The following is a 25,052-nucleotide window of genomic DNA, read 5'->3' on the forward strand; positions in this document are numbered from 1 at the left end:
TGAACTTCCCTCCCTTGCCTTGTTCCCTCGGTGTATTTTTCACAACAACCAAAAGCCTAGCACGCGGCCTTGCTCCCGTCCACGCAGCACGGGGAATCACTGCTGTCTCTGGGGACTGCAGACTTCATTGGCATCCTCTGCTTTTCAGACCAGCAGAAGGAGGAGCCAACACCCCTGAGAATAACAGTAAACGCCAGGTGGCTACAAAGACCCGAGCCAAGCTCAAGTTGGTTCTTAGGGCACATGTACCTGTCAGAAGGAGACCAGTCCATAGTTTCCTATTTGCAAATGCTTTCTTTGAACCATGCATTGCGGACACTACCAAATGACCTGTGCGAACAGAAGAACACAACTGTGCCCACGACGTCCACCATCTACAACCAGAGCCATTAGGAAAAGCCTCGGGAGGGCATTACGGTTTTCTGTCAGCAGGTTTATTTCCTGGCCATGTTTTGCTGCAGAATGACGCTGAGCTCCCTGGGCACATATGCACCAACAGATGGTGTAAGAGGGCTGAAATCACACTAGCTCCTTCAGAGGAGCCAGCTTGGAATGCTAATGTAATCTGTGGAGAAGTTAAACAAGGAAAATTGAGAACTGACTCCAAAATCTGAAAACTAAAACTATACAAAGAATGAAATCTATGCCCAGGAAACGAAGGCCCAGCCCCTGTATGCCTTCCTCACATAGCAGTTTACTAACCACTGCAATTACTTCCTCGCTTACCTTACAGCCAGAGGGTGAGATGCTTGTGGGGGTGGAGGGGACCACAACATCCTGTTCATCTTTACATGCACAGTACCTGGCATAAGTACCACTTGCTCAGTGTGTGAGGTGTGAGTTAAATAACTAGACACACAGACTCCAGCAGATATGTGGGAAGCGTGCTCTGTGGATGTCATCCCCTACACAAAGCTAATCTGAACTTATATCCAGGGTGCCATGCACAAACAAAACCTCCCCTGCCTCTCGGCTCTAGAGAAGCAGGCTGCCCAGTGTCACGAAGGCCAAGAGCAGCCAAGTGGAAAGCCAAGACCACAGCTTTGCCTCTCTGTCTGTCTCTCTGTCTCTGTCTCCCTCTATCTCCTGTCTCTGTCTCTGTCTCTGACTGTCTGTCTATCTGTCTCTGTCTCTGTCTCTGTCTCTGTCTCTGTCTCTGTCTCTCTCTCTCTCTCTCTCTCTCTCTCTCTCTCTCTCTCTCTGTCTCTCTGTCTCTCAGTACAGGGGAAAATCAGCTGTTAAAATCTCCCTTTCAAAGCACACCCTTCTGGCCACTAGTCTGTTCTAAAAGGAGCCAAGGCAAGGGAAGCCTGCTCTGTCCACTGCACAGTGTGACTACAGAAGCCCTCTCTGCCTCTGGCAATCACCTAGCTAAAGGGTTCGGGTCCAAAACAAGCAGAAATGATGGCCAGCCTGTCTTTTCCAATGTTAACTCTGGTTCAATAGCTTCCTGAAAGCAAGGAAAGAAAGGATCCTGGGTAATATCAAGCATGAAGGGAGGGAGAGAAGTCACAAACTCCCAACACTCTGCTTTTCTTAGACAAAATCCAACATTAACAATAATGCCGGGCGTGGTGGCGCACGCCTTTAATCCTAGCACTCAGGAGGCAGAGGCAGGCGGATTGCTGTGAGTTCGAGGCCAGCCTGGTCTACAAAGTGAGTCCAGGACAGCCAAGGCTACACAGAGAAACCCTGTCTCGAAAAACAAAATAAAAATAAAAACAAAAATAAAAAAAAAACCCAATAATGGTTATTTCCATTAGCTGAGCCTTAGTTTCCCCATCTGTAAATGAAGCAGCTAACCCCAACATCCCTTCCAGCTCCATCTATGACAACCCCCAAGACTAAAAGCAGCGCAGGAGAAGTCACCTGGTTACCAGGTGATAGCCATTCTGTAATCACTACTCGCCTGTTGTTCTTTCTTATCCTTTAGCTGTTAGTCATTCTATGAATAAACGTTTGTAAACACCACTCTAAAAGCAAAGACATGTTCAAAACTCTCTAGGTACCTGTGATAAGGAAACAGAAGGGGGAACTATCAGGGGAAGGAAGAGAAGCAGCCAGGGTGGGGAAGGGGACAGCAGAAAGGCAGTAGGAAGGGAACAGCGGAAAGCAAAAGGAATGATGTCACATATGACAAAAGGAAATACATAAAGGTACCACAATGAGATCCTTTACTTTGTATGTTAGCCTGAAACAATTAACGAGAAGAGAGAATATAGATAGTTTTAAATTGTTACTCAAAGGAATAAATATCACTTCACTTGCTTTTCATAGCCTGCTCCCACCCAAGGCAGAAGGGACTAGTTATTTCATAGACATGAAAAGTTTGCATGATTTCCAGACGTCTCAAGTTCTCTGTACAGAACCCAGTGCTGTGAGAGAATCCAATGGTCATCCCGGGACATGAGTTTGAGAGAACAGTCTGATGTCCAAAAAGGGGGAAGGGGTGTGGGGACTAAGCAGAGCATAATAAATAACTGACACCTAAAATTCCAGCACTTGGGAGACTGGGGGATGGCAGCTTCTACACCCTTTGGAGCTACATAGAAAGTTTCAACTTTCAACTTTCAACTACAGAGTAAGATTCAAGCACACCAAGTTTTCAAGACAATTACACATTGAGACCATGTCAAAAAAAACCAAACAACAACAACAACAACAACAAAAGGATGGAGGGAAGGAAGAAGTAGAGAGAAGGGTAGAAAATATTTTTAAGAAGAAAAGGAGAAAGAGGAAAGAGAGGAGAAATATCCAGAAGCACTTACTTCAGTTCGTTGGTCTCCATGCCTTGGGCAATAGCCATGATGATGCCTCCATGGTCCCCCCAAGTGTAGTAGTGAGGTCCAGGAAGGGCCTGAATAGGAAAGAAAACACACAAACACACACATGCAGAGGTGATGCACTGCTGTAGAGGTGAGTGTGAAAACCATGCACATGCATGAATGCACCCTTTCCCACCCCCACCCCCCCCCCCAGCCCCAGCCCCAGCCCCAGCCCTAGGACACACACCACAGCCATGCAACCACAGGAATGCAGTTCCCGGTTTTCAGAACAGGCTCTTATCCAGCCTCGCATTCACACATCACAATCCTGGAATCAGAGAAAGCCATCTTCTCATACTCCAGAGTTCAGATTACCAGAGAGACAGAGGTGGGGGAAGGAGAAAGGGAGGGAGAGAGGGAGGAAGGGAGGGTGGAAGGGAGGGAATGAGGGAGGGAGGGAGAGAGGGAGGGAGGGAGAGAGGGAGGGAGGGAGGGAGAGAGGGAGGGAGGGAGGGAAGGAATGAGGGAGGGAGGGAGAGAGGCAGGCAGGCAGAGGAGGAGGGGGAGGGACAGGGACAGGAAGAGGAAGTGAGTTGCTTAACCTGCCTGAAGCCTTGCGCTTCATCCTCACACTGTTAAATAAGTAAATGACCAGCCAACCAGCGTTCCTGCTCTACGTTAGTTCCCTGGAGTTGCAGTTTCCTCATACAGCTTTGCCCCAAGGGAAAGGCTCCGAGTCATGGACACCTCAGTTCCAGGCAGGGTTCTCAGACTTCCATAGAAGCTGTTTCTACAAAAGGAACTGGTAAATGCCCCACTTGCAGGCTGGGGAAAGTGTGGGAGGAACCCAAGAGGTAAATGCCTCAACTGGAATGTGCCTCTCTACCTAACCCCCAAACTATATTCAAATGACAGGGTCTTAAAAGCATCTACAGAAAATGATGTTATATACACATTGAAAAAATGTGCTCGTATGGCAAAGGGCTACTCCATGTGCAAATGATATAACTGAAATGACCACAGGTTGTTCAGCAGAACCTGGAGAATCAGAGGCCAACAAAATATATTCAAGGTCTGATCAAGCCAGACAACCGCGAGCCCAGAGGTCAGCAACAGAGCAAACATGACACCTGGGAATAAAGGTGAGATGAGGGATTCTCAAATGAAGGAAAGGCCAGAGCCCAGGGCCCGCTCACAGTGTGGGCTCTATGGGAAATGCTCAAGGTGTCTCTTTGAGCTGACAGGTATGTACCCAAGGATAAACTGGGATCTTCAGGAACGACAGACAGCCAAGAGAAATTACAAATACCTGGGGGAAAATTCAAAACTGCTTGTTTGCTTTATTTAAAATCAGTATTAGAAACAAAAACAAAAACACTTAAAGCCGGGCGGTGGTGGTGGTGCAGGCCTTTAATCCAAGCACTAGGGAGGCAGAGGCAGGTGGATCGCTGTGAGTTCGAGGCCAGCCTGGTCTACAAAGTGAGTCCAGGACAGCCAAGGCTACACAGAGAAACACTGTCTTGAAAAAGCAGAAAAAAAAAACAAAAATAAAATAAAATCAGGATTAGGTGCTGGAAAGATGGCTCAGCAGTTAAGAACACTGGTTGTTCTTCCAAAGGACCTGACTTCAGTTCCCAGCACCCACATGGCAGCTCACAATTGTCTATAACTCCAATTCCAGGGGATCTAAAGCCTCGCACAGATACACATGAAGGCAGAACACCAATGTACGTAAAATAGATAAATTATTAAGAAAACTAAAATAAAATCAGTATTAGCCCGGGGTGCAGTGGCACATGCCTGTAATCCCAGCACTTGGGGAGGCAGAGTCAGGCAGATCTCTGTGAGTTTGAGGGCAGCCTCGTCTACAAAGCAAGTCCACGACAGACAAGGCTACACAGAGAAACCATGTCTCGGAAAAAAAAAAAAATCAGCGTTAGAATTTAAGCAAAAATAAATCAATATTTTCAAAGACTGTAGCCATGACACATACTACAAAGGAAAACAGGAGAGAGGAGGGGACGCAGACGTACATGGTGAAAAGCTTCTACATTTTATATAAGTTCAGTATGAACTCAGTGAAGACTAGATGTATATGTCCTAATCGTCTACTAAACCACTAAAAGAAAAGAAAAGAAGAAAAATACAAAAAGACAGTCTAAACTATCTGGCGGCTAGGGCCAGAGCTTAAGGGAAGGGCACGTAATGAGTGCTCAAGACTCTGGGCTCAGTGCTCAGCACTGAAAACCTAAATCTAAATCGAAACAATGCAAAAAGAGATGCATGAGGAGAAATCACAAAATGAATACAAAGGAAATAAATAACAAAAATACTGCATTAAAGCCTTAATTCCATAAAGTAAGTAAATAGATAAAAAATAAATAGCCAAGCAAACAAGCAAAACCTGGGGTGAGGGGGATAGCTCAGTGGTAGGAGTGCCTGCCTCCAACCTGAGTTTGCATCCCAGGACCACATGGAGAACCAACTCTCACAAGGCATACTCTGACCTCCACATGCACCTACACAGCTCACCCAAAAATCTAAAAAAATAATAAAATTAAATAATAATAATAATAATTTACAAAAGAGCAAGAATCTACATGTTGCCTACATAAAATTTTTTAAATACAAAGACACAGATAAATAGTAGGTAAATGAACAGAAATAGGTGTAGTCAAGGAAAACTTAAAGCCTTATATGTCTATATCTTTAAAATGTCTAAAATAAGTAGCTCATCAGAACACAGAAAGAGGAAATAAAGAAGGGAATTTTTAATACTATAGTAAAGAGAGCACACAAATCATTCCTATCAGGAATGAAATTATCACCAAGACTTGACAGATATAAAGAGGGTTAACAAGAAAAGTTCACTAACTTTGAAAATCTAAATACTCATTCACCAACTAGACAAATTGAATTTCTTGCCAAAAATCTTCTAAGAAGAAAATTCCAGCCCAGTGGTGGATTGTGCAAGACATAACACTAACATAGGCAGCCAGAAACAAAGGTCAGCAAATTAGCTTATTTAATGAGACCAGCCAGACCCCAATACTTAAACTTGCCAAAGACACTACAAGTAGAATACTACACACTAGTATTTCTCAGAAAAAGAACCTTATAGTTTCTAGCATATCAAACCTAGCTATATTTAAATAGAATAATATATCATGACCAAGAGGATTTATTCTGTGACTGAAAGGTAGCTTAATATTCAGAACCAATTAATATAATCCATCATAGTAACAGAACAAAGAAAATCTACATCACTACATTGACATAAAAATGACATTTGAGAAAACTCAATACCTGGCTGTGTTTTTATTATTATTATTTTTTAGAGTCATCAATAAACTAAAACTAACAGGGAATTTTCTCCATGTTGATATATATATATATTATACACACATACATTATATACAACTAAGAGCATATTGTTTGAACAGGTGCACACCTGTAATCCCACTATTCATGAGGCTGAGACAGAGACCAGACAGAGTAGCCTGCCTGGATTACAAAAAGAGACTCTGCCTTTAAAAATGAAACAAAACAGAAAGTAGACTAAAATGTTTATCCTTGAGACAGAGAACAAACTGAATACTCACTCCTCCTACTTCTATTCCACAGTGTTTGAAGGTCATAGCCAACATCATAATAAGAGGAAAAAGAGAAAAAGGAGAGAAACAGAGGGGAGGAAAAAGAAAAAGGAGAAGTTTAATACAAGATCAGAAGGGAAGAAATGACTGGCTTCCTTTGCATCTTGCACAATGATTTATAATAGATCCACAGATAAGGCAACTGAAATAAACTCATGCCTTTGGCAAAGTCACAGAATGTGGGAAGCACTGTTATATATTACTATACAAATCTAGGAATGAAGCCAGACATGGGGGTGTCTTTAATCCCAGCACTCAGGAGTCGGAGGCAGGTGGATCTCTGTGTTCAAAGCCAGTCTGTTCTATACTGCAAGTTCCAGGTCAGCCAGGGCCACTTATTCAGACTCTATCTCAGAAAACAAAACATTATCAACAACAAAATTCTAGGTGCAAACTTAGAAGAAAATTTCATTTACAGTAATACCAAGTTTAAATATCTAAGAATAACATATATATATATATATATATATACACACACACTGCTGGTGTGTAGCTCTGTGGACTACTTGCTAAGTGTGTGTAAAAACCTGGATTCAATCCCCAGTGCTAAAGGGAAGAAAAAGAAAACAAGTCAGGCATGGTGGCATGTGCTTGGAATCCCAGCACTCAGGAGGCAGAGACAGTAAGACTGAGTTCCAGAGTGAGCAACTGGATGAAATGACAGGTAAGACTTCTACACTGGAAATTTAAAATATCAAGAGAAATCAGAGAAGACATGGAGAAATAGGCTACAATTGTGGATCAAAAGACTCGATGTTATTAAGATGTCAATTTACCCTGAAATTAGTCTACAAATGTAATGCTCTCCCAGAGAAAGTCCTGGCACAACTGGTAGGGTAGGCAAAAGCACAAAAGGGCTTTGAATAATGAGAGCAATTTTGAAAATAAGCAAAGGACTTACCCTAATTGACTGCAACACTTGCTATAAGGTTTCGGTAATCAAGACAATATGGTAGTGGTGAAAAGACAGACACGTAGCTCAATGGAACAAAACAGAAAGCCCCAAAATATACCCACATGTACATGACAAATTGATTTCCAAAGAGGTGCCAGCGAAACACAACAGGGGAAAGAGAAGGCTTCTCAACAAATGGATAAAATGGATAGAACAGGAGATGTCAAAAAAGGGTTCAATCAGATGACAATATTAAAATAATGTGGTGGCAACCATTCTATTATGACACATTTAGGAATTAAATGAATTGCATGTGTAAACACAGCTTAAAACTATAGAACACACACACATACACACACACAGGAAAATAAAGTATCAGAAACTAAAACAGCTTGACCATTCCAAGGATTGACAAGTAAGAAAAAAAAAATTAAGGTTTGATTGGATATATAAACATTGTTATCCCTATGATGGGGACAAAACTCAGCAGTAAGACATTTAAAAGGCCACAGGCAATGAAGCCTCTAGGATGAGTTTCAAATTCTCATGAGTGACAGATTCCAGGAAAGTAGAATAATCATTTCATCACTACAGAACGGTCCTTATACAGAATTCTAGACATGCTAACAATCTGTAGAGCTGGACGCAGACAGAGACAAGGGTGGAGAGAGGGATGCATGTTACAAGGGAATACAAAGACACTTAGGGAGAGGTTTGATACTTGAATTTGTGGAGATGAGAGATGGTTCTTATCAAACTGAACACTTTAACACAGATTTGCTATAGTTCACAGCTCTCAATAAAGTTGTTATCGAATAAAGTGTAAGAAGGAATTGTGGGGAATCAGAGAATTTACATAACTAGCTAGCTGGAGGACAACCAGAATCATAGTCACTAGTGCTCCCCTCAGCAATCTGTCACCTGTATCCTTCATTCCCCTCTTAGCTGATGGCTGATGGATGCACTTCCCACACAGGGTCTCTGTGGTGAAGGCCACCTTCAGGGACTCTGATGCTCCCTCACAGGTCAGCTCTACCTTTCATTCACAGTTAGTTCCCAAAACAAGGTCCCTTGGGTGCTGACTACTTCCTGGCAGGTATTACGTATGCCTGGAGAGAGTCGCTGACAGCTGCCCTGGCAAGAGCCAGGCAACGCTGCTCCACCGGGGGAAGAAGGGGGGGCCGGGGGACATGTTCTGCCCAAAGGAAATCACTTGCAGATGTTCCAGCCCCTGTTGTCACCAGCAGCAGAAGGTACCAAAAGCCCACAGGCCTCTCTGCTGGCGAGAGGATATCGTACACCAAAGGAAGCAACAGCCCTAAGGACGGGGGAGCAGCTGCTCCATCCTTCCCACGGGACAGGACAAGGACGACCTGCAAAATCCAAACCTTCAACCCTTGTTTGGCAATTGTTTCCTGATCACTCCCTTTATAGGAATGTAGACTTGTAATTTCTACCATTCTGGAGAGAACCCTTAACTTGTGCACATGTATCCATACATACATACATGTGTATATGCGTGTGCACACACACACACACACACACACACACACACACACACACACAGTGTCTGTATCCTCTATCTCACTTATAAGGATGATCACCCTGGGCCACATATAAGATAAAATACAAGGCTAATGTTTACAAATTACTCAGAGCCAAACTGTAGCAGGATTGCTGTGCATACTGCAGATTACATTTGGAAGCATGCATACTGCATTCTCTATAAGAGCACTGTGTGACGGGTGCTCTGGCTGCTGACTGGCATGTCAAGAACCATCCTCAGCATCATCACAGACCCCAGGCCCTACCGAATAATCACACACACTTCCTTTGGCTATCTAAGTTACAGGAGGTCCAAGGACTTGTTTTTCCACAAGTTTGGGAACGCTCAACATCTGTGGCCACAGCTGGAGTAGTGACTTAGGTTCCAGAACTAGCTGACCCTTGAGAATGGGTCAGTGTTCAAGATTCAGATGAGCTATACAGGGTTAAAAAACAATCCCTTCCCATAGATGGAGAAGATGAAAGGACCAGCCAGCATGGCTCAGAAACATAGGGGAAATGAGTAGTGTCAGACCCACCACAACTGCATTGTAATTCGCTGACACATTCACCAAATATTATTGGGCATTTTCTCTATGCCAGACAATGTTACAGCCCAGGGCTGAAGAAGTAAGCAAAACAGATACTGTGTTTTCCCTTCATGGAATGCATAATCCTGGAAAACGTGGTCAAATCCACAGTTGCTTCTAATAAAAACTGAAAAAGACTTTTTTTTAATTTAAAGTGATATTTTGGCAAAAAACATGAGTACATTAACAGGGTGTGAATACACAGGAGTGAGGCTAGCTCTTCTGTGGGGCCCTGGGTTTCTGTATAAACACGTGGACCATATGGAGCATCACAGGCCTCCACCAGGGTCCACTGTGTCCCTGATATGTTGGTGCACACTTCACATGCTCGCACACAGAAGAAGCCCCAGGACCGGGAACTGACCTCTCTCCACCTGGCTCCAGCACTGCTTGAGATGTACACGTTGGTTTTGCTGGCCAAATTCTTTCCCACTGAGCCTGAATCACAAAAGGAAGAATGACTGCTCATTCAACAATATTCTAGAAATACTTCTGGCCCAACCAAACATCCTGAGTAGTAGCTAGTCACTAGGATAATGTCCTAAAACCATGAGGAGCAGCCACTGCTAGAGGTGTAGGTAATCACTGGGTATCTGGCTGCACATAATCAACCCACCGGAGCCTCTGGGACAGAAGGCAAGCACACTTACCAGTGGCAATGATGAGACCAGGGGCTGACTCCTTGGATAGGATAGGCATCCTCCGAAGTTGAAGGTTGAGGAGTTGACTGAGGCGCTGGGCCAAGTGGAGGGAACAGCCCCGGGAAAGCTTCAGGAGGAAATTTCCAGAAGGGGTCAGCACGCAACACATGCCTAGTACTCCCCCAAACCCAAGTGTCTATCTGACAACCCCACTGCAAGACCCAGAAGAAAGCAGACTTGCAACCCAGTGGTCCACAGATCTCCCTGGACAGAGCATATCTTCTGAACCAACATCTATCACCAAAGAAAAGGGTAAAATAACAAAAAGTGTACAGTCCCAAGACTCCCAGAAATAACAATTACAAACCAGCATCAACTCGAGTAAAGAAAGGCACTCCACGGCTGGTGTCACCCAGGGAAATACAGAGGAGTGAAATTATGCGTTGACTTTCTGAGTCAGTGCTGATGTGTCTGAAATGTGATTCTAGAAGTTTTGTCAGAAGAAAAAGAATCAGAAGTCCCGAAGAAGTCTCATTGGTAATAGCCAGCCATGTAATACATGCACAATGAATGCTGTGGGGGTCATGTGAGAACTTTAAAGGCTTGTCCCACGTGTGGACAAAGCTGCAGGCTTTAGTGGTGTCAAAGATGGCTTCCTCACTGTGTGCAGATGCCAAGAGTTCTGTAGACCACCATAAAGGCTTCTGCCTCATTCTCCTGGCCAGAAAAAAAAATAAAATAAAATAAAAAAAAGGATGGCCAAAATATTTCAGACATATCAGTGATCAAAACAGGTGAACTCTGTGTTCATGGAACAGGTAAAAATGATTACAAGGTGTGTCCAATCTACTTCGTATTATCACAAAGAAGATCCATCTAGCAAACCAATCTGGTTAGTCTCCTTGTTTGTTCAATTAAAAACAGGAGGAAAAAGGTTGGCTCAAAGAAATTTTCCTTGTCTACTTCCTCTTTCACACCTGTTACTTCGTCTACAAGGAAACTGATCCTTAGAAATGCCTCTGGACGGTTGGACCACCATGTTTTCATCATATACATTGCGATATATTCTTTTTTTCCACCTCTTACGGATTGAACTGAAATATTTCCCAAGGGTCTGTTTCTCAAGATTTGCTCACAAGATTGTGGTACTTCTGGAAAGTGGCAGAATCTTTAGGAGGTGGGCCTAGTATCATTTGGGGTGCCTTTGAAGGGGACATGAAGACCTTGGCCCCTTCCTCTCTGGGCTTCTTTTCTCCATTTCTTGTTTGCCGTGGTCAAGCAAGCTTATTCTACCAAGATGTTCTGCCTTGTCAGTGGCCCAAAGAAATACAGCCAAGCAAGCTCAGACAAAATTACTGATACCTCGGAAACCATGGGCCCAAAGCAGTCTCTCATAATGGCGACAGAAAGCCAACATATCACTTATGTTGGTTAATGCTTATGGTGAGTTTGGTTGGTTCCAGAGTCACCTAGAAGACAGGCCTCTGCGAGTGCCTGTGAGGGAACCTTCCAGAGAGGCTAAAGTGAGGAGGAAAGAGCCACCATGACTGAACTAGCACCACCCTGTGGACTGGGGTCCCTGCCAGAATGAAAAGGGAAAAAAGGAGAAAGCAAAGCTAGCCCCAGCACTGAGCCTTGCTTACCATGATGGATTGTGCCCTCAAGCTCTTGAGACAATTAATAAAGCCTTTCTTCCTAAAGATGTTTCTTATTAGCTGGTTGGTCACAGCAAAAGGGAGAGGGACCCGACCACCACCTAAACTAAGAATTAGAAACTAAAAGATGATAGACAGTCCTACAGTTGCAAGCGGACCCATCTGAGAAATAATAATGCCACTGAGTCTGTTCAACCAAGAACCCCGCCCCCCACGGCATGTTTAAAACTGCCTAGACGTATCCATATCAAGATGGGCCAAGCTTCTGAGGTCCTAAATACTGTCTAGGTCTTTACTCATGGCTAGTTTAGCCCCCCTCCTCCCAAAGTTAGATTTCATATGGTAAATCAAGACTTGTGGCCAAAAGGGAAGCCATATGGGGAAGTATATTCTAGGGCAAGACTCTGCAAAAGAATTTGACCAAGGGAAGAAATACAGATAAGAAACACGGGGTGGGGGGGGGGGAATAGCTTACCATAAGCAAACAATTCAAAGATCCAAAAGATTAGGTAACTGACTAAATATGATTGCACCAAAAATTAACACCAATTTCTTTTTCTGTTTTCTTTCTGCCTGCTGACTCTCTTAGGTGAAACGGAAATAAGTCTGGGTGTCACAAGAGACCAGGAGGTCCCGTGTAGTATTAACAGCATGCTCTACCAGGAGGACCACAATCAAATCACAACACTTGATGGGACCAAGAAATACAGTTTAAAATGCTTAGCTTTTCAGTTAGGCACATGAACAGGGAACATTCTACTCATTCTTAGACACTGTAAGTTTGAAATAAAATTGACTAAAATTTATAGTCATTCCAGACCAGGAGAAATAAAATGCCATCATGAGTCTTATAGAGTTAAGTCTAAACAATGTGTGTGTGTTGTGTGTGTGTGTGTGTGTGTGTGTGTGTGTGTGTGTGTGTGTGTGTGTGCGCGCGTGTGTGTCCTAATAAAAGAGCATCAGTTTGAAACAGGTATATATATGAAACTAAGAGAGGAGGGCACATCCACTTCCTGTTTAAATAATCCCAAACCCTGATAATGGAATGCATGCACCTGCTGGGCACACTTCCCAAATTCTGGAATCCTACTCGATACTACCACTCTCATTTTCTGTCCCACCCTGATTTTCCCACTGCGTTTTTCATCAAATTGGCTCACGAAACTCCAGCTTCCCAAAGATGCGATGTCCTCAAAAGAAATATGTTATGCCCTCATGTCAAAGCTGTGAACTAACTCAAGATCACTAATACAATGTCTTAACGGGCATATGTATCATGGTTCTTCCTTCAAAACTTTTAAATTAAGCTAGGTGTGGAAGCAGAGGGCATAATCCTGGCACTCTGAGTTCTTAGGAGACTAATATAGAAAGACTGCAAGTTCAAGACCAACTAGGGCCACATAACAAATTCTAGGCCGGCCTGGGCTACATAGCAAGGGTGCATCTCATAACAAAACCAAACTTGAGATATTGGACTGAATGTGTAGCTCAGTAGTCAAACACTTGTTAAGGCTGTGTGCAACCCTGGGTTCAATCCCGATGGTGTCCCCATCATGTCTTGGTGTGGAGCTGGGGACCTCAAAGGGCAGATGTGCATATGAAAGTTTGTCCCATGTGGTATTAACAGTGTGCTCTATTATCTTGCATTCTTCCTGTAAATATTGAATATGGAAAATTGCAGACCACAGCTCTCTGCTTTGTATAAAAAACAAAAAAGCAAAAAACAAAGAAACAACAACAACAAAAAAAAAACCAGCCAAACCAGATTAAGGCAGCTCTACCTCACAATCGATTTTCTCTCCGTATCCTGTGAAGGCCGGGGCCTGAAGAAATTCCCAGGTTCCCCCTTTGTCAAAGGTGATGACCGACCTCATGTTCTCTTCATTCATAGAACCATTAATCAGGGTGGCGATGTAGACTCCCTGCAAGCCCTCCACGCGGTGAAAGTCAGCAAACGGCTCATTTGCAAAATACCTGCAGGCAAGAGGAAAGGAAGCAGCCACAGCCCAGGGTTGGTATTTGCTTGGCATTTCACATTGTGTGCCACAAAATATTGAACCATCTTAAGGCACACGTTACCACAGCATTAAGTACATCCACAGTTTTCATCATTGGCAGGCACTGTCTGCTTTTGCTCTGGTTCCCAGGCCTTGGTAACCACAAATTGTTTTCTGTCTCTACGGATCAGTGTCTCTATCTGGTCTGGCTCCTCCACATACACTGAACTGTGCAGGACCCTTTTATATCTTGTTACTTTCACTTACATGTTTACAAGGCTCACTCATGTAACATGTCCCTCATGTCTTTACAGTGAAATAGGCTGCTCTTAAAAAAAAATAAATAGCGTTTTTAATGCCCAGGGTACTTAGCCAATGATCAACCCCTCAAAGGACACTTAGAAGATGTCATGAAGAAGTTGACAGCCATGCGTGATGGTGCACGCTTTTAATCCCAGCACTCGGGAGGCAGAGGCAGGGGGATTGATGTGAGCTCTAGGCCAACCTGGTCTACAAAGCGAGTCCAGGACAGCCAAGGCTACACAGAGAAACCCCAACTAAAAAAAAAAAAAAAAGAAGAAGAAGAAGAAGAAGAAGAAAAAAAAGTTGACAGAGCCACAGCCATTTCTTCACTATAAACATTGATCCAAATCCTTTAAGAGGCCTGGACAATGGGAAACGTTGAGGCAAACATGTGAGAAACTCATAAAAGTGCTGAGGCTCACCGTCTAAGCTACGCTAACAGCCCACTCGAAGGGAGTTTTTCCACTAACATGGCACACTCATTACAAAGGTAACATTTTTAAAAAATAACTTATTTATTTAAATTTTATGTCCATTGGTGTTCTGAGTACATGGAAGTCTGTGTGAGTGGGTCAGATCCCCTGAAACAGGAGTTCCAGGCAGTTGTGAGCTGCCATGTGGGTGCTGAGAAGTGAACCAAGGTCTTCTGGAAGAGTAGTCAGTGCTCTTAACCGCTGAGCCACCTCTCCAGCCCCCAAAGATAACAATTATGAGGAACGGTCACTGTGGCTCACATGTGGCTTTTGAAACTGGAAATGTGTCCTTTATTTCAGGGGTTCTGGGCCAGAGGCTGCACAACAAAGCAGAAAATTTCCTCACTCTCCATCATATGTCATAGGAATGGGCTAACAGGCTCTGGCCTTCTGCATTGCTCACCTCAGATCTCTTTCCTCTGAAACCTACCATCCTGAGGCTCGCTGCTTGTTACACCCATGTGGGGGCCTAGGTTTCACTCAGACAAACCCTGATTCTTTTCCCTACTCATCTTTAGGTAGTTTTAGCATTTACTTCCTGTCAGCTTTTACCTCACAGTCCTCTGCTCTAATGTCAGTCTAGGCCTTCATTTCCCTCTTTGGCTTGCACTAGAACAACAGATTTCATGTCACCATTCTCTTCTGAAAGACCATTTTCTCCCATCATCTCCCCACTAGCCCGCTCCAAAGTACTTCTCCCTTTCTTCCTGGGTGCCTTGCGCTGAAACTTGCCAGAAGTGCCCCCTTCAGCCATGCTCCATGAAAACAGTCTACACACTGGCAGCCGTCCCTACTGACTAAGCCAAGTGTTCCTTCTTAAGTTGCCCTGACAGGTACGCTACATGGTTAGCTGATTAGTTCCTACAACTGGCTATGGCTTTCCATGAGATTCCACCAAGTGCAACCCACAAATGCCAGAGTGATTCCCTTTTAAGAATCCTCACTCCTCTAAGGAAATGAGAGCCAGCTCCTCAGCTTCACACAGCCCCACTCAGTTCAGAGAGGCTTATGCTAAACCAGCCTGCCCACTTGTCTGATAACTCACCCTTACCCCATTTCATCTGGCTGAGACTGAGCCACAAATGACATCAGGTCATTCAATTGAATAACCTGAGGGGACAAAGGTTCATACTTTAAATTATTGAAATAAGTAAATGCTATTTTTCACCCATAAAAAGAAATGAGGTGCTAACACACAGCCCATGGGGAAGAACTTGAACATATGCTAGAGGTCAGATACAGAAGCCACAGACCATTGTATGATTCCATGTATGTCAGATGTCCTGTGAAATCAGAGTCGCAACTGCTCCCAAGCACCTCAATAAAGGTAGTATTCAAAAAGCACCCAGTACTAGGGGGTACCAACAGCCCTACACTTGTGATTGCCAGTTAAAGGGGCAATGACACTGGGGCCTTTGCTATCACACACCACCTTATAATTACCTCTAAAAAGAGGATGTCAATCAGTCACTTGGAAGCAGGGTCCCTGTGTTCCCTGAAGTGATGTTATCTTCCAACTGCTCTTTTCCACTGGATCAGATACCACAAAACCCATGGGAATGGTTACCCGAGGTCCTAAATGTCACCTAGAACGGCAGTGCCCAGCCTCCACAGCACACAGGGCGGTTTTGTGTGCTGCCAAACCATACCCCAGACCAGTTCAAGTGCAATCTGAGGACACTTGAGGACGACACTGAGGACACAGGAAGGGTGGAGGGGACACTTGGAAAGCACCTCAGGCGAGGCCATGTGTACAAGTAACATTGCAAACCACTGAGGTAAGAAGATGCTATGGCCGTGCTGGCCCAGGAAGACAGGAAGAGGGGTGGTGCATGGTCTCCTTACCTCACCAGGGTGTCACTGCCAGCCCCTCCTGGGCTATAGTACAGCACATTCTCCAAGGACAGGGAGAATCTCAGCCCCTCCGCCTCCGAGATGTACAGGTTGGTACTGTTGTTGCTGTGGCTCACACATACGAACACCTGGTCCTCAGAGGCATCAGCGATGTAATATTCCTTTGGAACCCAAAGTCAGGAAGCAAATAGTCAAAACCACAATTACTCCTGTGGGCTTGTTAATACACACTTGAAAGCAACGGCTTCAAGTGTCCCAGTGATGAAAGTAGGGCATAAAGGCAGCAGCCAGGGCCCACAAAGAAACTTAAAGGATTTTCCCTTCCAAATATCCATGACTGCTCCACATGTGCAGCTTGCTCGTAAAGTACAAGAATGGGCCTCTGACCTCCACAGATGACCTAGAAACCTCTTTTCGGTAATGATGTTTCCTCATTTTCCCCAGCAGACCTTTTATTAGCACAAGGCACAAAATAGACAAGCACGCATTTCACTGCCTCTTCTTCTCCCTAAGGGGACTCAGAGAACCCATAGAAACTAGACTGAACTGATAATCACTCCCATTACATACTCCACTGAGCTACCAACCAAGCGCGGATGTCAATGCCTTCCAAGGCAACCTCCCCGCTGCAGACACTTACTTCCCTAGTGGTCTGTGTGTGCTACTGTTGAATCCATATGCTTTCTCCACTCTGCTCTTGGTCTTTCTAACCTGTCTGTTTCTACAAGGTAGAACCCCAATGCATCCCCTTTTGGAGCCTTAGCCATCTGCAAGGAATACAGCACGTGGTTAATACGTACGTGCCATGCACAAGTTTCCCATTGCTTGAGGACTGGCATATGAGGCCACTGACTGGCACCAATCCCTCTGCCAATCCCACTTCACTTAAAACAGGGGAAAGCCCTCCCATTCAGCACCACTTCAAATAGTGAAGTGCCCAACAGCAGACCAACAGGCCCAGAGTATAACAGGTCTCTTCAGAGGCCTCTCTAGAGGGTACCCACAGGGAGAATGTAAAGTACTCAAGCCAGCAGGACATTCCCATGATGCCTGGAGACGAGCATCCTCCCCCAGCCCCCATGCAGCAGACCTCACTCACATTAATAGGATGCTTTGTGACAAACTGGGCTGCTCTCATAGGCTTCCGGCCAAAGGAGACCCAGAGCTGGACAGATGACTGCTGCTGGCTGCCCGGAAGATGCTGCCAAGGAAGAGGAGAGGAAAATTAACTGTGCCAGATGACAGTCCTTCAAAACACAGGGAAAAGAAAACAAGCCCCCTCTGATTCCACTGAAAACACAAAGCAGTCTGCAACTCCTCAGTTCCTCATCTTACAATGTCAGCCCTGAGCTGAGCCACTCACACTGTGACTCCTACAGATTCTCTGTGAATATCAGATGAGGAGGGACAGTGGTGTGACAGGGGAACTTGGACAAGGGGAGGGCGGTGGAGGCCACCAATGCATGAGGAAGAGGGGAAAGGGGAGAAAGCTGTGGGATACCAGAGCAGAGGCTGCAGCTTTAAGCCTGCACAGGTTGGATCAGACACATACTATACAAAAAGATCACAAAATTGGCCCATCATAAGGCTTCAATTTGCAAGACTTTGCAGCATCCTTGGTAAATCCCATGATTTACTCTCTGAACATAAGACCGATGGAAAAAGGGGGGAAAAGATTTAACAGTATATATCAGTCTAAGATAAAATAGATTTATCTGCCCCCGCTGCCCTTCCCTCTTCTCATCCCACTGGCCAGGGTGTCCAGTGACAGACAGACAGCTCTACGCACCTGCACCGTCACACACAGACATCCTGACACTCACAGACAGCATCCTTGGTAATTCCATTTTTTAATCTCTGGACATTTCCCATCAAGCAGGATCTTGTGATAGAATATATCCTGTCTGACAGACTAGAACATGATGCACCGTGCTGATTATCCCATGGTGCACTGTAGAGATTTTAAGCCATGTCTGGGGTCATAAGAATGTCAAGGTAGCCTACAAAGAGCTTCATGCCAATGAATACTGCATACCCAGGACATACATACATCGCATGGTATATCTTTTCACTACCTTAAACTCTGTTCCCTAAAACAAGAGAATTCCCAGCAATACCAAAGGTCCAACATTGGCTGAAAATTTCAGCAGATTTCAGATAAATACATTAGAAAGTGTCCCATGCCCTTAGCCATCAGGGAAATGAAAATTAAATCTACTTTGAGATTCTGTTTCACACTCATCAAAATGTCTACCACCAAGAAGGCGAACGACAAATGCTGGCAAGTATATGGAGGAGGGGGGCACACTGATGGTAGAAATGTAAAGTAGGGAAGCCCACTACAGATGTCAGTGTGTGGTTCCCCAAAACTAAACATCACACCTGCTGTGGCTAAACCACTTCTGGGTACATAGTCAATGAACAAGCCCAGAGATGCGGACATGTGCAGGCTTATATCACAGTGGCTAGGAAATGGGGACTAGAGTAACTGTCCATCAGCAAAGGAATTGAGGAAAATGGGCTACATCGCAAAATAAACTTTATTCAGCTCTACAGAACAATTAAATCATGACATTTTCAGGAGAATATATACAACTGGAGATAAGACTGACTCAGTAAAACTCTAGCTTTACTGCCATGTGTTTCTCTCATATGTGCAGTCTGGAGAAAAGTGTTTGTGTGTGTGCGTGTGTGTACTCACACCTGTGGGTAGTCATTGGGGTAAAAAAAAAAAAAAAAAGACCTAGAGAGCTTAAGAAGTAGGGAGAGGAGAGAAGATACTTTAAGTTTAAAAATAAGGAAAAAATGGAAAAACACTTTCAATAATTATTTGCAAGGTGGCTTAAGGAATTTGGAGGAATATATACATACATACAAATATTATACATACATGCCGCTCTTATCCCATAAATACGAAATCACAGACCACAGAGTCTCAAAAGGCACCTTTCCCTGATTCTGAGAGAATTATTCCTAAACTGAGATCATTCAGGTTCACCCTGAGGAATTGTGACAGTGTTATTGTATTGTCTTATGGCCATCGAGAAAAATATTAGCAATTAAATCATGACACACTACTGACTGTGCAGGGCATTGCCAGGCTCTGGTGCTTTTCCTAATAAACCATGGGATTTTGTTAGTTGGCTTGTGTGTGTGTGTGTGTGTGTGACTCTTATTAGTAAGCCCCATGGAAAAAGATTTAATAGTATACATCAGTCTAAGATAAAATGGATTTATCTGTCCCCACTGCCCTTCCCTCTTCTCATCCCACTGGCCAGGGTGTCCAGTGACAGACAGACAGCTCTATGCACGTGCACCGTCACACACAGACACCCTGACACACCATAGACAGCACTGTTCCTTCTCCCAGCACCGAGCCTCCCTTCCCTTCTGAACAACAGGGCCCTGAGTACCATGCAGAGTAAAGAACTCCATTCTCAGTGTTCTCCTCATCACGTATAGTTACATAGTCAAGCGCTGGCTAATGAGATGCCAAGAGAGGTACCATGTTTGAGGAAGCTTCTTGAACACACCAAACCAGCTGGTGGAGGTATCATTTGGGGCATTCTGGCTTTCCTTAGTTTTCTTAACAGGGTTAAGGTTCAACGGCCAATGAGGGCCATAGGAATAACTCCATAGGATGCTGGAATGCAAAGACACAGTTGTAACTCTAGCTTTACTTCCTTGTCTACCCATGGTAGCATGGGAAAGAGACAAAATGTCCATTTGAGCTGTATTTTCATTTCTAATGTGTTATCAGTGGCCTAACACAATTTCAAACTGATGTGTGCAATCCAATCTTTTTCACACAAACTGGGTCACAACAGAGAAACTACGGAGCAACTTCTCCATAAATACTGTATGCTTGGGAACTGTATAAAGGTTTGGCAAAACTCTAAGCGGCATTTACTAAAGAACAATGGCTGGATCGTGGCAGCCTGGTGACCTTTGCTGCATTTTCACTCATCCTACTCCCACCCCTCTCTCTCAAACTCTGAGGTAGCCTTGCAAACACACAATCACATAGCCATAATAGCTGAGGAGCCACTGGGCAGAACATGCCCCTCCTCCCCAAAATCTAGTCAGAAAATTGCCAGCATGTCACCTACCTGCTGGCTTATAGGAAAGCTCCAGGCTCCAGGCTAATCTTCATAACACCTAACCCTGCATGTGTGTGCACAGGCATGTCCAGTCAGGTATGCCCGGGGAAAGTAACTGACAATTGGTAGTTTAACATTGAGATTGCCAGAGGCAGCATCCACAGGTCCACAGACGGGCTAACCAAAGACTAACAAGAAAAATCCAGAAAGAAGATTGCCCTAAGAGGCCATAATTGAAAAACCCTGAAAGATCTGTAGGAATCTTTAAGGCCAGGCACATAAGAGCTATGGGTATGCTCATGGAAGGACGAAACAGCGTCGGGCGCACCTCCAGCAAGCCTGGAGGGCTCTGCAAAAGACAGAAGTGGAGGGTGAGGGAGACTGTAACCTGCCAGGCAGGGAACAGGAGGTTTCATTCCAACACACCAGTGTCCATTAGGAAAGGCACAGACTCGCTACTTCAAAGCACCTAAGGAAATTCTAACAATCACTGGCTGTCTGCTAAACTAAACCACAGACAATCCAGCCTTTGTGCAAAAAAGGACACAGTCTTTATAGAACCAGCACATGAAACTCACTGGGACAAACAGCAACAATAAAAACATCAACAAAGACCCAGGGGGTAGGTGCCAAGAGCCACTGTAGCATAGTAACTGTGTAATTCTCAAAAACAAAATGTCCTGGTGAGCTCTAGCTGTCAACTTGGCATAGCCTAGAGTCACCTGAAAGCCTTGGCTGAGGGGTTAAGGAACTGCCTCAATCACACTAGCCTATGGAGAATTGTCTTGATTGCTAACTGACATAGGAAGGGCCAGGCCACTGTGGGCAGCATCATTCCCTAGGCTGTATAAGAAAGCTAACTAAGAATGAGCCTGTGAGAAGGAAGCTGGCAAGTGGTGTTCCTCACTTCAAGTTCCAGCCCTGACTTCCCTCAATGATGGACTGTATTTTGGAAGAGTAAGCCAGATAAACCCTTTTGTCTCCTAAGCTTGGTTTTGGTCTGGGCGTTTTATCACGGTAACAGATATCAATCTAGAACACAAGATGTGTGTGTGGCACACACCTGTAATCCACCACTAGACAGGCCAAGGCAGGAGAATTAGACCTAGACTGTGCTACATAGTGAGACTCTGTCTCAAAAACAGAAATGTGATGTGGCTTAGTGGTATAGCGAGCCTAGCATACATGAAGTGAAGCCTTGGCTTCAATCTTTTTCTCCTCCACCCCCTAACACACAAAGAAAATCAAAAGACAAGGTACAAGAGGTATCAATGCAAATTATCTATGGGAGAGAACAGGTATTAGAATCAGTAAAGCCAAAACCAGCTACCATAAATATAAAGAACCAAAGAACACTACACGGAAGTAACTAAAGGAATGTTGAAGGAGAGATAAACCTGTTTTTTAGGATCCCAAGTGCAGGATTGGAACCGTCTCGTGAGAGAACAGGTGAGGTTAATCCACTAGAAGAGCAACCACCTCATGCAGGAGCTTAATTGTTGCCAGCTGAAAAGATCCTGTGAACAGACTCTGGGAGGAGATATATAAATGAGCCCAGAACTGGAGGTGGGGCCTGTTTTGGAGACTTGGGATAGTTTTGGCTGTTCATCGCTGCACTTCGACGCTCCTAGAGAGAACTGCTCAAGGGAAGGCTTCGAGGCTCCAATTCCTGATGAGGTTCTGGGCCCAGCAGAAGAAATCCTGCAGATTGCACCAGGAGAATTGTTCCTCGGAACTGATATCCTTATGGTTTTGTTATTGTGTCCATTAATCCTCATTTCCTATTGTTTTGGTTAGTCGGGTTATAACTGACATATGCTCGGTCACTAAGTTGTTAATAAAATATATTGGTTAAGAAAATTGAGCCTACAGAATGTCTAAAAATAACGACTCAGCCAAACATGGTAACACACACCTATCATTTCACTCAGCAACAGGGAAACTGAGGCAGGCGGATTACAAGTTCATAGTGAGGCTGGGCTACATATAGAAACCCTGTCTCAGAAAAAGATTGCTTCAAAGGCAGGCCATAACTCAGGAGGATGACTTGCCTGGCTTGTAGGAAGCTCTGGGCTCCATCCTTAGCAGATGGGCCTTCATTCACGTACCCCATGCGAGTTACTTTTGTGTGGCTGTGATAAAATACCATGGCCAAGGCAGGGGAAAGTTTATATGAGTGTGCGGTTCCAGAGGATAAGAGCCCACCATGGCATGGGAGAATGGCAGCAAGAAGCAAGAGCGGGAGGCTGAGGGTGCACATCCTCAAGTGCAAGCATGAAGCAGAGCGAGCAAACAGGGAGTGGCACGAGGCTTTTAATCTCAAAGCCTGCACCCCAGTGACATACTTCCTCCTGCAGGCTGCACCACCTAAATAATGCGGCCAGCTGAGATCAAGTGTCCAGATGCCCGAGACTATGGGAGCAATTCTCATTCAAACCACCACACTCTTCCACAAAAGTATACCGGCTCAGAGGAACACTGCATGTCAGGGGATAACAGCAGATCTTAACCGTCAGAAGAGAGGGAGTAGCAAGATGGCTCAGTGGATAAGAGTACAGTCTGCTCTTCCAGAGGTCCTGAGTTCAATTCCCAGCAACTACATGGTGGCTCACAACCATCTATACTGGAATCTGATGCTCTCTTCTGGCATGTAGGTGCACATGCAGACAGAGCAACTCATACATGAAACAAACAAACAAACTTTTAAAAAGATTACTGAATCAATTGCAGAAGCGAAGGATGCAGCTTAATAGTGAGGTGTACTGCCTGGCATGCCCAAGACCCTGGGTTCAATCCCCAGTAGCACAAAAACAGGACAGAGTGAGAAAAGGAAACAGCAGCAGCAAAAAATAACAGGGGAATGGTTGATATAATAGATTCCATCAACATGAAATACCTTATTGCTAAAAAGGGCATCAATAAGGAGGCGGAATGGCAGAGAGTGCCAGCAAATCATATATCATACATAAAGACTCTACTTGGAACAAATGAATTCAAGAACAAAAATATAAGTTGGTTTTAAAATGCTTAGCACATGCATGCAGGTGCCACACCTCAGAGGCCAGAAGAAAGTATGACCTAAATATACAAAGATGCCCTAGAGCTGGGCTTACAGGTGGTTATGAGCCATCTCTTATGGTTGCTGGGAACTGATACTCCAGGCCTATAGAAGAGCAGCAAACACTGCTGAGCCATCTCTCCAGCCCCTTTCTTAAAGCACTGGTGATTCTCTGGGGTGCCCAAGAGGAGAGTGCTTTTGGGCCCTGCAATATATACTTGTAACAGCTGCTTCTGAGAAAGGCTACAGCAGATGTCCTTAAGAGCAGAGTGTGGGCCTGGCACAGCTTACTAGAACTACAGACTCAAGCCACACCCACTGACCTTGGAACCCTGAGACCGGTCCACATGCAGCAAGGAAATCGTGAGTACCATTCTCCTAGGAGGGACCCTCTCACGAGGACCCTAGGGTTAGAGAGTTGCTCATTACAGCAATACTAGCTGTATTAGTTAGACTATCTCACTGTAACAAACACCTGAGATAAACCACTTAAAGGAAGCAACGAACTAATTTTGGCTCACAGTTTTAGAAGTCCAGGTGCAGTGGTGGGGAGAACATGAAGAGAAGAGCCACATACTTCCTGAATCACACCACTGAGGGACAGAAAAGAGAAAGGGGATGCCAAACCTCACGTCCCGGTCCCCAGCCTATGGGTAGGATGGTGGCCCCTATTTTCAGGGGACCCCCTCCCCCAGCTAACCCTCTGTGGATATGTGCTTATAGACACACCCAGAAGTGTGCTTCACTATCTCCTGTACATGTGATCAACATGCCTAGTTTTTTGTTCGTTTGTTTGTTTGCCTTTTTCCTTCTTTCAGTTGTGGGTCCAAGGCAGCTTATGTTCAACTCTACTTCATACCGGCCACTCAGTGTAACATCAGTGACTTTCAAAATAGACATGATCCCAGGAGTCATAGAAATTGCACAGGTTCTCCACTGTACCTCTGGTGGAATAGACAGCTCCCACTATTGTGCCTTAAACTCTCCAGCATGAGCTCTAGGATTTCCAGGCTGAGAGAAGGAACAGCAGCCATCCACCACAGGCCCCACTCAGGCAAAAATCAAGGACAAGCCAGGGGGGGAATCAGTGTGTGAGAGAACTGAAAAATTAAAGGCCCACATTAATTCCAAGCCAAAGACTTCAAAACAGAAAAGGACCATAGCCACTGGGGAGCCAGAGATAAGATTGCAGGCTGCAGAAGAACTCAGAGTTATTCAATTTGGGTCAAGAAGCATCAGCGCTGGGGCCTGGTTCCCACTTGTGCCTGTTTTCTATTACAGTACTCATACCCAACGCAACTGGAGCAGGGCATGTTCTTGAGCTACTCTGAAAGCACGTGTGTGCATGTGTGTACACGTGTGTGCATGTGTGCACATGTGAGTATAAGAGAAAGTCAGGCAAAGCAAGAAAGGGATGGTCTAGGAGTCAATACAAGCAGAAAGAAAAAAAAAGGCCACAATTCAGCGGTTTTAAAAAGCATCTGCGTGGGTTGGAAAGATGGTTCCTGGGGTTAAGAGTATGA

At 44.7% G+C, this 25,052-nt stretch overlaps 1 protein-coding gene across 1 annotated transcript in view; it reads right to left on the reverse strand.

The window, feature by feature from the left end:
• Positions 1 to 25,052, reverse strand: part of Sorl1 (sortilin related receptor 1) — a 162,733-nt gene that overhangs the window by 92,997 nt on the left and 44,684 nt on the right. Inside the window, exons 7-12 of the mRNA XM_051156240.1 lie at positions 17,471 to 17,572; positions 16,363 to 16,532; positions 13,526 to 13,718; positions 10,099 to 10,216; positions 9,813 to 9,886; positions 2,769 to 2,857 (exon numbers count right to left, since the gene is read on the reverse strand). Of these exons, the coding sequence (XP_051012197.1) occupies positions 2,769 to 2,857; positions 9,813 to 9,886; positions 10,099 to 10,216; positions 13,526 to 13,718; positions 16,363 to 16,532; positions 17,471 to 17,572 (746 nt within the window). The remainder of the gene's footprint in view (positions 1 to 2,768; positions 2,858 to 9,812; positions 9,887 to 10,098; positions 10,217 to 13,525; positions 13,719 to 16,362; positions 16,533 to 17,470; positions 17,573 to 25,052) is intronic.

Source organism: Acomys russatus, chromosome 14, assembly GCF_903995435.1.
Source record: "Acomys russatus chromosome 14, mAcoRus1.1, whole genome shotgun sequence".
Taxonomy (NCBI): Eukaryota; Metazoa; Chordata; class Mammalia; order Rodentia; family Muridae; genus Acomys; species Acomys russatus.